The 16,706-nt window shown below is 45.0% G+C and overlaps 1 protein-coding gene across 1 annotated transcript in view; it reads left to right on the forward strand.

Annotated features, from left to right (window-relative positions):
- The first annotated feature begins 6,221 nt into the window (after positions 1-6,221).
- Positions 6,222-16,706, forward strand: part of thsd7ab (thrombospondin, type I, domain containing 7Ab) — a 204,359-nt gene continuing 193,874 nt past the window's right edge. The window contains exon 1 of the mRNA XM_085803520.1: positions 6,222-6,707. Coding sequence (XP_085659646.1) covers positions 6,557-6,707 — 151 coding nt within the window. The 5' untranslated portion in view covers positions 6,222-6,556. The remainder of the gene's footprint in view (positions 6,708-16,706) is intronic.

Here is a 16,706-nt window from a genome sequence, read left to right on the forward strand (position 1 = left end):
AAAAATAATTTAAATCATTTTCATGGGAGTTCGCGGGCGTTTGTTTGACGTTGCCTAGGAGATCTGTGCCAAATCTCGTGAGAGTGTGTCGTAGAGACAGAGACAGGTCTTGAACAAAGTGGATTTTCTCCGGATCTCTCTGTCTGAAAATTACCATTTTGGTGTCAAACTGTTCAGAAGAGATGTGGCTTGTGAAAATTGAGTCCAAAATTTGCTTCAGTGACCGTGGGGAGAAAGACCCGACCATAATCGGTGTTCACATTAAATTGTCCCATAGGAATCAATACACTCCAAGCTGCCTCTGGTCTCTCTAAAGGGGCGTGGCCGTGCAGAAGCCCACGTGACATGCATACAGGAAGCTGACTCGTCATGAAAGGTCTTGGTTTATAAACCGTCTTTGGTTCTGGTTCTGAGCCCGTGTCTGATTAGCACCGGAGCAACAGGACCAGCGTGAAGACACAGAGATGTTATCGATACCGTATTACATTTGTTTATCGGCTATGTAATCAATACGAACACAGTTGAAGCTAAGTAGCTGAGCTACGTGGCTAACAACAGCTAACGAATATCAAAACACATCGCCGTCAAAACGTAGTTGCCCCGCGGCGATTTTTTTCCAGCCGGGTTTAGTAGAGATTTATCTCCAATTAGACGGACCAGGTCAGGTCCAGGTTTTAATGTTCAGGTCCGTTTCTAACTGTAGTAGCAGCAGAGAGATGGAGCAGCTCCTGTATGGGGAGCCTGGCTCTGACTTAGCTCCTGTCCAGCTGAACAGCGGAGTGATAATGTCTGTGAAAAGTCGCAGTGCTGTTATACTGTATATCAGCACTCATGGAACGTCTCTTGTCCAATCAAATTGCTCGGTTGGGACCAGTCGGAACTAACTGTTGTATAATCAGTATTATTACACGACTCTATTGAATGCTGCTCTCTGATTGGTCCAGCGCTGCGTTCTGCGGTCTGTTATTTCTGTATAACAGACCGTCGTCAAGTATAACAGACCGTTGCTAGGGACGCCGCTCTGATCAGCGCAGCACAGAAAAGAGAAACTATGCAGGATATTTACCTTGTGTTTCATTTTTACCGTCATTAAACAGCGTCGGACTAACAGTGATGTTAGATAAATGATTTGTAACTTGTTACAAGGAGAGTGGAGGCTCCTTCCACATCGTGGCTGGAAACCAAACCTGCTGATCAGAGCCTCTGACCCGGTGTCACAGCTCTCCTCTCGTCTCGGTGGCACTGTGACTCCGCGACACAAACGCACCCCGTAAACAGTAAAGTTAATCTCTTGTTTATGACAGATACGACTACACACAATACACACATTGTAACACGTGTATGGTAATCCATCGATCCACTGATTGATTATCAAAGGCTTCAAATGCACGAACGGGAGGAGGCTCAGCAAAACAGCGGAAGTGACCGGTCTTGCAGATTCGCTAAATGCAATTTTAAATCGATGAAAGTCGTATTTTGGTCAACATTATGTTTCAAATTAATTATTTCACTCGTAAACCGTGTAATAAGCGGGATAATGTACAGTTGGTCGGTTGTTATGGAGAAATAAACCCCTTCATGTTGAATGAAACCCCTCCGATTCGCGTCGGGGTTCCATACAACCTGTCGGGGTTTATTTCTCCATAACAACCTCCGAACTATACATTATCCCTTACATAATACACTATTAAAGGACAATTCCAGGCGAATTCAACTCGGGGGTGTATTTTCCTATCATCTTAGGTCTAAAAGAAGGAATCTGAAGATTTTCAGTTTAATCGCTCCTGTTTTGCGGTAGTTGCGTCTAGTCCCCGCATCGCCACGGCAGCAATGAATGGGAGTGGATGTAAGTTCCGCTGTTTAGGCTGTTTCCAGCCCTCAAAGCCGCAATTTTTTTCCACAGACAGCGTCAGATGGCTACTCAAACATGCACCGAGAAGTTTATTTACTTCAAGCAAGCCGACATGTTTGTAAAAGTCGACCTAATTCAAAGTCTCCCGGAGTCTCGCGCAAGACCCAGTTGCCGTGCGCGGTGTGTTCAGGTGCAGTGGGAAAAGCTCCCGTTTGTTTCATAAACACAGGAATATCAACTCTTGACTTGCTTCAAGTAAAAAAAAACTTCTCAGTGCATGTTTGAGTGTGGAAAAAAATGTACACTTCAAGCAAGTCAAGAGTTGATATTCCTGTGTTTATGACACAAGCGGTAGCTCCTACTGCGCCTGAACACACCAGGGGCCTCATTTATCAAAGAGGGTGTAAAACTGCTACTAAATATTTGCGTAAGGCGAAAAGATGAAAATGGCGTACACCCGAAATATTTACACCTTTTTCAGATCAATCAAACTGTGCGTACGCACAACTCTCCGCAATACATGACACAGGACTCAAGAATGGTGCACACGTGAACACACCTCTTACTCCGCCCCCGGAACGCCTATATACAACTATATATGGTCAGCACGTGCATATTTAATTAGCCATGTGCTCTGTGGCGCAGCAACTTTTGTGACAACAAAGTGACAACGGAGACAACGGGCGGAGGACGGGGGAAAGAAGCGGAACTTCTCCGCTTCTCCGAAAGCAGATACACGGGCAATAACTCAGTCAGAAAAATGATCTTGCATTTTAATAAGCTACAATAAAAACAAAAACCTCCCAAATCTCAACAAAAGGGAGCAGAAAGAAGAATAATCTTATGTAATCTGCCCCTTTATCCCAGAAAATCTTTTTTTTTTTTTTTTTTTTTTTTACCTAGATGTTAAAACAATGTAGGAAGCAGGACGATAGTTACCATTACTTTGCAGGCCTTCCCACTACACAGTTACAGCTCTACTGGACTCGGTTGAGGTCATTTTCCATTAGGCTACAGCTGAGTCCTTCACAGTTCCTCCTCAGGGCCGCGTTGTCTCGCTCTTTATTCTCTCCTCTCGTCAGCTCCAAACACACGTGCACCTCGTTAACTCAGGTGACAGGTTAATAACAGTCTAGGCTGCAGATCAGTGTGCGCTGCTGCCGATGTGTTTTTAAACTTGGATGGTTTGATCCTTGTCGGACGTCACATATAGCCTAATCAAAAAAGCAAAATCCACAATCCGCTCTGTTTATCAATTAACATAAAGCCTAGTGTTATTATAGAGCGGGTTGGATTGCCAGCATCAACTGTCAACCACTACCACAATTACTTCAAAAAATCCTACTGTGCTCTTCTAAATGTACTCCGCTCCTCTCTCCCTCTCACACTGCAGTTCTCTGACTCAGCAACGGTGTCGCCAATTCCTCCTGTTCCTCAAAAAAGGCGTACGCCAGGGTCAAAATGGGTGTAAATGTCCGCACTTTTCCCCGTCAGGTTTTGGCTTGATAGATCCCAAATTTGGCGGAGAAAAGTGCGTACGCACAAAACGAGGGGAAAATGGCGTAAAAAAAGGTGTATCCACAATGATAAATGAGGCCCCAGCACTGCAACTTCGGGCTCGCGCGAGACTCCGGGAGACTTTGAATTAGATCTAGTTTTACAAACATGTCGGCTTGCTTGAAGTAAATAAACTTCTCGGTGCATGTTTGAGTAGCCATCTGACGCTGTCTGTGGAAAAAAATTGCGGCTTTGAGGGCTGGAAACAGCCTAAACAGCGGAACTTACATCTACTCCCATTCATTGCTGCCGTGGCGATGCGGGGACAGACGCAACTACCGCAAAACAGGAGCGATTAAACTGAAAATCTTCAGATTCCTTCTTTTAGACCTAAAATGATAGGAAAATACAGCCCTGAGTTCAATTCGCCTGGAATTGTCCTTTAACTTGTGTTTGAGTTGTGTTTGCTGAAAACTACACGTTCCAGCTAATTTAGGAACCAAACTTAGAGATAAAGCTGAAGCTGTATTTGTGACCTGTCTTTAAAGATTCACATCTTCAGTAGGAACAAAGGGGCTCGGGAGGTTCACAGAGTTGGAAAATAAGAATGGCAGCCCTATCCCTCAAATCAGCAACGCAGACTTCCACTGTCTTTCTTTATAGTGATAACCTATGAGATCCACTGACATATTTGACATCTGCTGCATTTTCTGCTGTTGAAAAAATAGCTTGTCAGTCACACATTATGCTAAGATATACTGTATCTTCCCCTGGATTCTTTGTTGAATTAGTCCCTCACTGTGGCACCTTTTCTTTAACACTACTTCCTTTCTATTCCTTCCTTCATTCTTTACTTCTTTTTTAATAATAACACGGCATTATACAATTAATTGTACATTTCATCTTGATTGCGTTTAATGAACAATTATTTTGCTTTTGAACTGTTTATGGTTATTTATTGAGTTTTTGAACAATTAAAATCAAAGTACACTGGCTCGAAGTGGAAAATAGATTTTTCTGAGTTTGAATGTAAGCTGGGAGTCTCTCTTTTATTGAGCCTTTCACTGTTCATATTTGCTAACATGATTGTGGTGGCGTTACCTTCAGTCACTCAAACAGCTTCTCTGCAGCGTTTTTGATTTCTTTTTGTTCAGCATCGTTTTCACTAAAGCCTAGATATGTCAAACAGACACCGCGTTCCCTTTGGTACCAGCTCGGTGTTCGAGTCCCCAGCCCCCCATGTTGCTTCTACGTTGTGGACTGGACAGGGTTGATTCACTTGACTACACACGCTGTAGTATGTCTTTAAAGGGATAGTTCAACATTTTGGCAAATTGTCCCATTGCCATAATTCCTATAGTCTTAGGAGTAGGCTTGTTACTTTTATTTGTCGGTGCAAGTTGCACTGCTTGCTGAATTTACAACTCTGTCTGGTAACGTTCTGTTATTATCTCATAGCGTGGTGAATGTGCAGGTCACAACTTGTCCACTAGAGCGTTTTGGAGTTGTTGGATTGTGTATTTGATGAGTTTGATGAGGGAAATCCCATTAGCACTGTAGTGTAGCTGCTCTGCCGTTCTAAAAACAGCTTGCACCGACAATTAAAGGTAACGAACCTACTCCTAAAACTATAGCGTTTATGGCAATGGGCCAATTTGCCAAAATGTTGAACTATCCCTTTAAGGGGACACTACATATACAGACACAGCAGACAAAGTATGAACAGATAATTAAAAATTTAACAATAAATGAATTGTGCAGCGCTACACTATAACATGAAACACTGCTGATCCTTCCACAGTGTTTGGAGCTGATCTCATTACTGGAGGTCAAAGTTCAACCATTTGATAAAACCTCAAAGACTCTGATGCTTATTCCTGGATGTAAATAGTTAAACAGCCAGAATGTATTTCCACTCATTTCTGTCATCCAGCTCACCTCAGGTCAACTCACAGTTTTGTTTTTGCAAAAAGCAAACCTAAAGGTGAATCTCCCAGCCGTTCTATATTCCATTATGGATATGATACTGTTACTGTAAGCCCTGATTTCCTCTGCCTCCATTCCATCATTGCTCTTTCACACCCCTCTCTGAGCAGCATAAACACCCCTCTCCCTCATCTTTCTCGCGCTCTCTGCTTCTGTGTTTTGCTCCTCCTTTACTTCCCCCATCCGCTCCCCCCCTCCCCTACTTTCTCCCGCTCTGCATTAAGCCCTGCTCGTCTCTCTGCCTCTCTGATCCCGGGAGCAGCGCTTATGGGAGCTCCTCAGACCAGAGAGAGCACTGCTGGTCTCCAGTCGCCTTCACCCAGCGCTGCAAGTGGAGGACGAGCGGTGGAGGAAGGGGGGAAGGGGGAGTATCCGTCCTCATGCCCTATAGGCGAGAGAAAGGGGGGGAAAGAAGGGGAGAGAGAGAGAGAAGGGTGCATAGATGGAGAGAAAGTCAGAAGTGAGCATGTGAGAGATGCAGAGTGTAATGATGATAAAGATAAAAAAGAATGAGAGCAACAAAGAGAAGGTGAGAGGGAAATAGAGAAAAAGCCAAGAGTAGAAAAAGAGAGAGGGTGGAACAGAGAGAAGAGCAAACGAGTGAGCGAGTCAGAGAGAGAGAGAGAGAGAGAGAGAGAGAAAGAGAGAGAGAGAGAGAGAGAGAGGGAGGGAGGGAGGGAGGGAGGGAGGCGAACAACACTGCAGACACTCGCCCACTGTCACTGCTCCACAGCCAGAGGACAGGACGCAGCCACGGCAACGATGGAGGAGGACGACCGTACCATCCGTCTGCAGCTCAGCCCCGGACACTGACCACCCCCACCTACCCCCACCCGCCCACCTGCCCCCACACCGACCCACCCACCCTCCCCCCCTCACCCCCCCGGGGACCAGCAGGACAAGTTGGGAGCAAAAGGAACAACAACAACAACAACAACAACAGAAAAAAAACAACTACTCTGTCCTTCACAAGACCAAGAACTGGACCTCAACTCCTGCAGGACTGATACCACACACTACACACTACACACTACACACTACACACTACACACACTCCTCATCATCACTCACACACACTCGCAGCACACACCTCACTTCTCGTTGCCTTTCGGACTAGTGTGTTTTTCTTCTTCTTCTTTTTCTTTTTTCTTTTTTTTTTCTCTTCGCTGCCTTCACTGACCTTCCGAGCTGAGTGGATTTACTTTTGTCCTGTGGCGGACCATGGGGCTGGGGTGGAGGGGAGCAGCAGGGACCCTCCGTAGAAGGACAGAGGGGAGCTGGTACCTTTTGGTGACATTGCTGCTGCCGTGTGCTTTCTGGAAGGCTGACACGCAGACGGACGACTGGAAGTCCATCTACTTCTGGGAGACAGGTACCAGATCTCATCCCTTTGCTTTTACATTCATGATGTGCTGTGGTGAATTAGTCAACTCTCAGCATCCGTCAGATCAGATGTAATCACGTGCGCTTCCAGCTCATTAATTGTGGCGAAGGCTGAGACTGAACAGTGAGGTGACTTTTTTTAGATTTTAAGGAATATTTCATATCCGTGCATCAAACGGCGCTGCCTTTTTATCATGGAAATCAAAGCTGTGAGGGTCTGGTCTAGACACAGACGTGTCCTCATGCTTAATTGACTTGCACAGGTCTACAATGCTCCCACATGACACACTTTGGTCGTCTCATAAATTTGTGATTGGAGGTATAGAAACTCCACGTAGCTGAACTTCTTAGATCCATCCACTTGACGATGACCCAGAAATCTACAGTAGAGCAGCATGTGGCACCGTGATCCATTTTTGAATGGATTACTTTCATCTTCCTGAGTCTCAGGTGATGCACCGTTATTGAAATGTCACTGCTGCTGCCACTGTGTGTGTGTGTGTGTGTGTGTGTTACAGCATGCAGATGATTGATAGGCGTCGCTGCACAACAGTGCTCCATGAGGGAAGCGGAGTGGAATGGGTTTTGATCATATCGACGCAAAACCAGCGTTTGAGAGGCTGGGGGTGAATGGGGGTTGTGTGTGGGATTCCTACATGTGATGTGCAGATGGATCAGATGGATGGTTCACATCTTTACAAACACTTGTCTCCTGGCTGAGTGTAGCTGTGCCAAAGTGTCAGAAAAGGAATCACATGGAGCCAATGAGGAGTCACAGTGGGGATGCATTGACTGCTGCTTCCACCGTTGATGTGCACACGACTAATAATGGATGCTGAGCGCTGTAGAGTAGAATATAGTGAGCCTTGATCATCATCCATCATTCCACCAAAAACTATCATTTTTTAACACCAGTACAACTTCCCTCCACAAACCCCAACTCCAACACCCCCGCTCCACTTGTCCTGCCCCGCCTCGCCTCGCCCCTCCTCGCCCCGCACCAGTCCCCAGTTGACGTATCCCACGTCTCTCCTGTGGTTCTGCATCTTTAAAGAGGATGTAGCTGAGTAAGGAGATTAAAGGAGCAGGGATTTAACAACCCAGGAAAGACAGCCCAGGGAACCGACTTGAGAAAGAAAGGCAGAGCGAGCACTGCAGGCAGAGAGAGGGACTAACTTAACCTACATCTACCCTACTGTAGGTCAGAGTGATTACGCCTCTCTCCCACGCTACAACACCTTTCTCCCACACTATACATGCTCCACAACTGAAAAGCTCTAGGCTCTGGCTTTGAAATGTAATCCAGTGTTGGGAGTTTGTTCACTTCTTCCCAAATAAAAGGTAGCGCATTGATTTCAGCCCTGGAGTCTTCTTCTTTTTTTTTTTCTTTTCCTGTGCCTCTTTGGTTTGACAATTGCCTGCAGAGTATTAAAATCACATAGGGCAATTTAGGGCTTTGAATCCCAGTGCTTTTCATCAAAATGTGATTATGTTTGCACAAGATTTGCATACTTTTTTTCTTGCCAATCGAAGCGCCTTTAAAAGAAAAAAAAAAGAAAAAGAAAAACACAAAATGTGATGATGTTTGTGCACATTTGCAGCGTACGCAGTGGAGGGAATATTCTTGTGGCAAGCAATGCTCTGATGTTTTGCATATTGATGAGTCGAGCTGAAATACAGCCCCTGTCTTCGAAAAACTGTGGGGAATTGGGCCCCGCATTGCTTTTTACTGCCTTCTGTGGAGAAATATGATGTATCTGTATTTTGGAAGGTGAGACAGTTCAGTTGCTGTCTTCATTCATTTATTTATTAATTTATTATTATCTTTTTGCTCCGAAAAATACTATTCAAATGAGGCGGATAGAGACAAGAGGCTCTGCCTGACATTGCGAGTGATATTTCTGAAGGTGGCAGCGAGGATAACTGAAGGGAAGAAGAGGGAAAAAAAGAAAAGGAGAATGATTACAGCCACCATGAGGACGGTGGTGGTGATGATGATGGTGATAATGGCATGCCACAGTTTTCGCGGGGCCTTTGAGAGATTGCCCGGGATGTGTCTCCCTCTCAGACGCTATTTCACACCATTTTTCTTCTTGTCGTTTCCTCTCAACTGTGCACTCCCTATGCACTTGTGCCTCTGCATCTCTATCGCTCTGTGTCCCTGCCTGCTGCTTCTACTATATTGTTGCATTGCTGTTTTTTTAAGATCCACAGTTTTTTTTTTCCCAATAAGCACAGCAGTAAAATTCCACAGGAAAAACAAAAAAGCTTTTCTTTTTGCCAATAGGTAAAGAGGTAACATCAGCATGACAATGGATCTAACAAATACTGCTGTACCCTGCAAATTTATGTGCAGTAGACACACACACACACACACACACACACACACCAACACACACAGCAGGTGTATCTTTCCCATTCTGGCTCTGTGTGCAGGCTTCATTAGAGTCTGTTGTTGGAGCGACAAGGTTGCCAGGTTTCAGCTGTCAAGACCTCACACGTCTGCCTGAGGACAAAGCAATTACAGGTGGTAGAGGAGGTGATGGTGTATTCAAGAAAACACACACTGTAACATCTCCATAGCTTGGCGTTTCCTGTTCGCTCACTGGAAGTCTTGTTTAGCCACAGTTTGATGAGTTGATTTTTCACTGGATCTTAAAGGGATAGTTCACCCAGAATTCAAATTTCACTCATTATCTACTCACCCTCATGTCGACTAAGAGCTGTGAGAATTTTCAGAGTCCTCCGTTCCTTCTCTGAGTTACGGGGGGGTCCGTGCAGCAGTATTTGTCCATATAATGGTTGTGAATTGATACCAACTTTCTTCGTCCAAAAAGACACACCAAAAAACATCCAAATACCTCCATGCTGCTCATCTGTAATGTCCCTCTTGTATTGAAGCCCCGACATGAGAAATTGTTCCACCGGTAGAGCAGTGAACTGAGACACTGGGAGCTTCCGCTACAAACAAGCTTAAAATATAGACTTATTTAATTTTTTTCGGAACAATTTCTCACAAATTAAAAAAAAACAAAAAAAACTTGTAATTTCCTTTTTAAAAGGTCACCATGAACATCATCAACAGGTGTCGAATCACGTCCCAGTCTGATTTGACATCCTTTTTTTTTTATTTGATCACTGTTTATCAACTCCCACCCTCCCTGAGTGTGGGTCTGTAATCTTTCCTGGGATCCAGATTATCTGTCATTCAGATTACGCCGGAGTGGCCAGGAGCCTCTGATCTAGCCAATCTGATTTCACCCACTGTCTCGCCTCACAGGGTCAAGTCACACATCTGAGCACGTGCCTCTCTGCCCTAGTCCTATTAAGTCACCTGAGTCATGCACAGGCTCCTCGGCCAACTGCTCCACCTCGCCTGCTTAACCTCCATATGTGTGTTTATCTGCAAGTGCACACGGTGACAGACATTAACACCCAGATGAATGCACGTCACATTTACAATCACCCTCCAGCACCACCACACTGGCAGGTTGCATTCAGGATCTTAAGAGCCAACAAAGGTCAGACGGCTAAAGCAGAAAGCACAGACTCCAGATCAGCCACCTGTTACACTTTTCACGGAGCATTAGCATTTCAACTTTTGTTTCATGGCTTCCTGGATGGTTAACTAAATGTATCACGAATCGCAAACTTGAACATTTCTTTGCATTATTAATTGTTTTAATGAATAATTAAGGTTTCTCGATTCAAAACTCACTCGCTCTGGTGAAAAATATTCTTTCTCATCATTTAGCTGCAGCATGTGTGTGTGTGTGTGTGTGTGTGTGTGAGTGCATCCCAGTGTGTTTGTGCGGCGCAGGTCTTTCCATTTGTCAGCCGTGCATCTGTAATGACCCGTCACCGGCAGAAACAATGGAGTCTCAGTCCCGGCACCGCTCTGGGCGCTCGGCGAGAACCGCTGCCGTGTGTCAGCGCCGCGTTGCCGCTGATGTCACCCTTCTGATTGCGCGGGGGGGACGGGGCGGCGGGCGCTGCGCTGACAGGCCGTTGTTAGGCCCCGATACATTCCTCCCTCCGCCCCGGCACCGGCGGTGAAGGATGTCACCCTCGCCGTGGGTTGTCAGCGGGCTCTCTCACAATCACCTGCTATTACGGCGCACCCACTAAAGAGGCCGTCCAGGAAATCGAGGGAGAGTGGGTGTGACGGGTTCACAAGTTCACTCCGGCAAGCCCAAGGTCATTAATACGGCGAAACACCTCCAGCCAGGCGGAGTGTAGCAACAAGACGAGCCCAGATCAAACATAAAGCCTTGAGATAGGAGAGATTGTAGAGTATTGATCTCCGAGGGTGCCTCTGACTAATTAAGCGTGCAGTTGCTTCTCCAGCCTCATTTTCTGTGTTTTTTGCCTGATCATCTAAATCTATGTGGAGTGACTTTGGCTTAAAGGGATAGTTCAACATTTTGGCAAATTGGCCCATTGCCATAATCCAGCTCAGAGCTATGCTACGGAGGCTCATGGGATTTCTTGGTTTCCCTCAGCAAATACACAATCCAACAACTCCAAAACGCTCTGGTGGACAAGTTGTGACCTGCTGCACATTGATGAGATAATAACTGAACATTACAGGACAGAGTTGTTTTTGAGGTAAATTCATGCAAAACTGCTGTGCGTTCCCGTCGGGGGCCTTGAAAACAACTCTGTGTGGTAACGTTGTGTTATTATCTCATAGCGTGGTGAATGTGCAGGTCACAACTTGTCCACCAGAGCGTTTTGGAGTTGTTGGATTGTGTATTTGATGAGTTTGATGAGGGAAACCAAGAAATCCCATGAGCCTCCATAGCGTAGCTCTGAGCAGCTCACGGCTCTGCTCCGCCGTTCTAAAAACAGCTTGCACCAACAATTAAAGGTAACAAACCTACTGCTATGACTATAGGGATAATTGCAATGGGCCAATTTGCCAAAATGTTGAACTATCCCTTTAATGTTCCCATTTATAGCCGCTCATTACCCGAACAGGTTTCTTTGTCTGCGCAGTCGATTGATTCCCGTCCCGGCCTGACCCCGATCACCTGCCTCGCTTACCGTCCCAGGTTTAAATTAGAATCTTGTGTCTCTGTGCTGCATGAACATCCCGTACCTTTAAATAACTCTGTGTTAATACCTGCTCGCCTACATTACGTCCGAGGGGTTGTCTCCAAACTGAGCCAGGAACAAACACGCGTCCGACTAGAGCGGCTTGGGCTTTGATAGCAGCGGGAATGTGACTGGCACCGTCCCAAATGAGAGCATCCCTTGGTGATTCCCGCCTCATTTTAGCGAGTGCATTACAACGTGACCCTTTATGACCCTAATTAGCATAGCACCAGAGGGCAAGCATGGAGTCTGGCAGGTAATTGGCTGGCCACTGTTTAAATTCCATAGCAACAGGCAACAAATTTAGGCCATGCATATAAATGAAGACAATTTCCTTGGGATTTTCATTTTTCATTACAGAGTATGCCAGTGGGTTTTATTTTAATTCACTCTGCCTTGTGTTTTTGTTTTCATCTGTAGTTCAGTTGGAGTGGAAATGGAGGCTAATTGTGTTTTGTGTGTCTGGCCCTACAAGCATCACAAAAGTGAGCGCTCAGCAGCCGGCGGAGGCTGGCTAAGGGAACGCAGCGGACGGATCTCAGCTGTAGCCATGTGGCCTCAGCATCTTTCTGTCCAAAACAGGAAGGAAGCTATTTTTCAAAGTTACTTTTTTGTCTGGCGGCTTGGAGCTCCAGTGGTCTGCGGTTTCAGCCTCACTGCAGCAGAAGCAGATACCGACCGCGTGCCGTGACACTGCACTTGATTTTTTAAAAAGCATTTGCAGCACAATACGTCACATTTGACCCAGATTGATCTGTTTCGTGGCTTTAGAGATATTACCCGACCACTCTGCGCTCCAGCCGGCTGCAATTCTGAAATAGCCAATCCATCCAGCGGAGAAAGATGCCAACGAGATGCCAGAGTTTGTTTAATCTAAATGGCAGAGCTTACACTAAGACCTGGCTATTACTGATATAGGAGGGGATGGCAGGATTAGAGATTACACTTCATCCAAAAAACTTTATTTAGAGTGACATAAGAGGATTTCCGCTGCCTTATTTTGCCATATTCAAATGGCTCATAACATATTTTTTGATGGGGCACTGTGTCACTCTGCTACCCTAGTTGTGGACTTTGTGGACGGTCACGGCGTGAGTAAGCAGATCAGTGATAGATTTGTGTTATCTAGGGATGTTTCTGCTCTGATTATCAGCCTTGACCTGATATATGGAAGGGACACGTGCTGCTTTACAAAGATTAGAATAGAACACCATGGAAAAGTCTGACCCACCATTTAATGAGGTCCAGTTTCAGCACCTTCAATTCATATTTAGTCACACACTCACACCTGGACACCGTTTGTGTGTCAACCTAGTGCAGCTGGCTGAAAGGTAAAGGTTAGGTGCCTTGCTCAACGGCTGATTGAGGTTGATTTTTAATTTTCATTCCCTTTCTCATTCCTCACAATGCAAATCTGGAAAATATATATATCTGCTCCTCAATGTCCCAGCCTTATGGATTGTTTTTCTCTACAACAAAAAAGATGGTTTGCGTCTTTCTGTGCTCAGTTGCAACACAAAGAGAACCCATCGCCCGTACTGGGGGAAAACCACACATTCTTCGTGGTCAGGGAGTGGCATTCAAAACATGGCCCTCGTCTCCCACGAGAGGCAACGAGGCGGCTTCAGTGGGCTGAGAGGAATAGCGGCGCCATTGAAGAAAGCCGTGACATTTACCTGAAAAGAGCCACCGCTGCCTCCTCCGATGCGATTCTAATAAAGCTGAAGAGATGGCGGAGGCCCAGGAGTAAATATCCTCCCGTCCGTCCAGCAGCACTGTCATTAATCCTTCATTTCTTCCACTGGACATCAATTGTTTGTTTTTTTTGCTCAGCTGTGGCAGAGTCATGGGGCGTTTTTTGATTTAGTCTTCTCTCCTGACATACCAGCTTCCTTGTGTCACGTCAGTGTGAGTGTAGTGGCTTGGATGTCTGTAGTAGGTAAGCTGCTGTGGAAAGCACTCACTGTTGTGTGGCAAGAAGATTAATTCATCATTAGATCATGATGAACTGTAAACACAGACTGCTATAATCTACACTGTAGTTAAAAGGAAACCATATATCAAATCAAACCTGTTAAATCCATCCCAATATCATGAGAATGTGACGTTTGATGCTGAGCTGCTGCTGCTGCTGCTGGTTTGAATCTTGTATAAGCACAAAGCTTATGTTATTGAAAGTCACATTGCACTGGCTCAGTTCTGACCCCATTTCTGAATGATTTTCTGCGTGTTTTTGGACCGTGTGTTCTTGGCTTGTTGAGTAAAAATGGTGCAGTAATTCCTCGGAGTGCCCTAAGCAACAGTGACAGGACAGTGGCTTTAGGTAATTGTTTGTGACAGTGTTTGCCAATCCCTGATTTGATGGTGTTGGTCTGAGGGATAAAGTTCACCCTCCCTTTGTTTTCTGGCTTGCTCCACGTCGGGCTTTGGTTTTTGTCTCGCGTCACCGTACAATGACAAAATGCAGTAAAGTGGAGCGAGAGCGACGACTAACAAGGCCCAGGGTCGCGCCAGCAGCTCTGTGAGGATGTCATTAAGCTCAGTTGTGTTTTTGAACTGCATGCTAACGTGATCACAATGGCAGCGGGCGCCAGGATCCTGGTTTTGATCATATTTGGGACACTGTGTTTACATAAAACATGAGAGATGTGGCCATTTCCATCTGTTCCTAGGATTCAAACAGTATCCAGGTTATTTGATCATCTGTGTGCTGTTGGGTCTTGAGTTCTCATCTGCATAAGTATTTACATGCCAAAGTATCCTGGTTTCTGTCAGAGTACCCCAGTTAGCATATCCAGATTCTTCAAAACATAATCCAGGTCTCTAAAACCAGGATTAGGATAAAACAGCTGAGGGTACTTGAAAAACAAATCATCAGCAGGATACTGTTTCACATGTAAACACCCATAACACTCACATGGAGATGCTTAGTAACTGTAATGACCATGTATATGAATGAACATGCCAATGTTGACTACTTAGCATCAAACTCATTACAACTGATAGGAATTGGAGCTTCAAAAAGGCAGAGTTGTACTATCCCATAATTGGTGAATTAATTTGGCTCAAATGTTGTGGAGCTTGATAAAAAGTCAGAGGAACTGAAAAGGCAGTGGGATTTATCCTCAGGGCACCATGAATATCTATACAAAACTTCACTTCAGTCCATCCAGTAGTTGTTGAGATATATATGTATTTGTGAATGTGAACTCAAGCTACAGAGGAAAGAAGATGTATGTCCTGCAGTTGTCCATGTAATTCATTAATCCTACTTATTACTACATAAGTTACCCACTGCTCTCCAAATAGCTAACCTTCCACAATAACTGGCAGTGCTTATTAATCACACAGGCATAGTTCAAGAGTGATAAAGATTTTAAACCCATATTAAAAGTCAAGTTGGTAGTAAACCCATCACATTTACATTTGATTGATAACATGGTGCTGTTTTGGATTCTGTTGTAGAGTATGGCCCGAGCTTTATTCTGGAGTCTGCTGCTGAAATTTATCTGCATTATCTGCATTTATCTGCACAGGTTGCCTCCGTGCCAAGAAACACTTAGCCCTATTAAAGGTGCACATGCCAACAGAAAATTGGAAAAGGTGGTTAATTTGCCGATTTAAAAATGCATAGAAAAAGAAAATAGTTTGAGAGGGAGAGCACACTTCATTTAAGCCCTAACATCAGCATAATAGGCCTGAAATAATAATGAGGGAGTTAGAGAGAGACGGAGAGGGGAAACATAGAGGATTTGTAGGCATCAAAAATCCATACAAAGGAGTTTAGGGTGAGAGAGCACACCATGGCATGCTTTCACACACTGGTATCAATGTAATAAGCTCGAAATATATAATGGTGGAGGGAGAGAGAGTGATAGAGAGGCTGGCTAATCACCAGTGACAAGCCCCTGGATTAGAGGGAGGGCAGCAGATGGCCCCGGGCAGGGCAGGGCAGGGCTGACCGTATATGAATATCCTCCTCATGCCTCCAGCACACCAACAGGGGCTCAGCAGAGCATTTGTCAGTGTTCTGGTGGTCACTGCCCACCCATAGCCTACATGTATTCACCTCTACTACAGACAGGTGATACTTGAAAGAAAAACAGTTTGCTCTGTTTTCTAATGACATTTTCTTCCAACTTAGCCATTAACCATAATGCACTATGATTTAGATGGCTGCGGTTTGCTAACATTTTAGCACTGACGCTAACAGTTTTTATTATTGATTCAGCTACAGTTAGTTAACATTATTTATTCATAATCTTTTCTGTCGCACTGAAAGTTTAATACCTGAACATATTTAATGTATTATTGTGTAGCAATCAGTCACATTATCTCATGGTCTCAGCTCTGCAAATTTTAATTTGCCCGTCATGTGACAACCACCACTTTCATGTTGCTAGCTTCTTTAGCTAACTAGATGTTTGACAAATGAGCATGTGGCTACGTTCAGACTGCAGGCAAAAGTGGCCCAAATCCGACACTTTGAAATAAAAGTAAAAAATATGCACTCCAGTTGGTAAGTTGACGAAAGTGAAAGTAAACTCCGCGACTTGGTCGGAAATTTCAAGACAATACTCCGTCAGGTCCCTTTATGAACCTCTGCCAAGCGCCCCACACACACACAGACACACACAAAGTAGCCATAAACGCACCCACAGAAGATGTACCGTATCCATAGCACGACGTGTAGGAGCGGCGATTGGCTGCTCCTCCTGCTCCCTCTACCTGACTGGTGGAGAATCGTCGGGCGCGGTGGATTTTGGCAAATACGATTACAGGCTGTAGGTGGAGCCAGAGGAGTTGGATTTTGTCCTAAATTACTCATTTAATGTCTGACCATCAGAATATAGTGACAGTTCCAGCAAATATGACTGAATAATTGTTACCA

The sequence above is a fragment of the Trachurus japonicus genome, chromosome 16 (assembly GCF_045865225.1).
Source record: "Trachurus japonicus isolate A0001 chromosome 16, Traja_1.0".
Classification (NCBI taxonomy): Eukaryota; Metazoa; Chordata; class Actinopteri; order Carangiformes; family Carangidae; genus Trachurus; species Trachurus japonicus.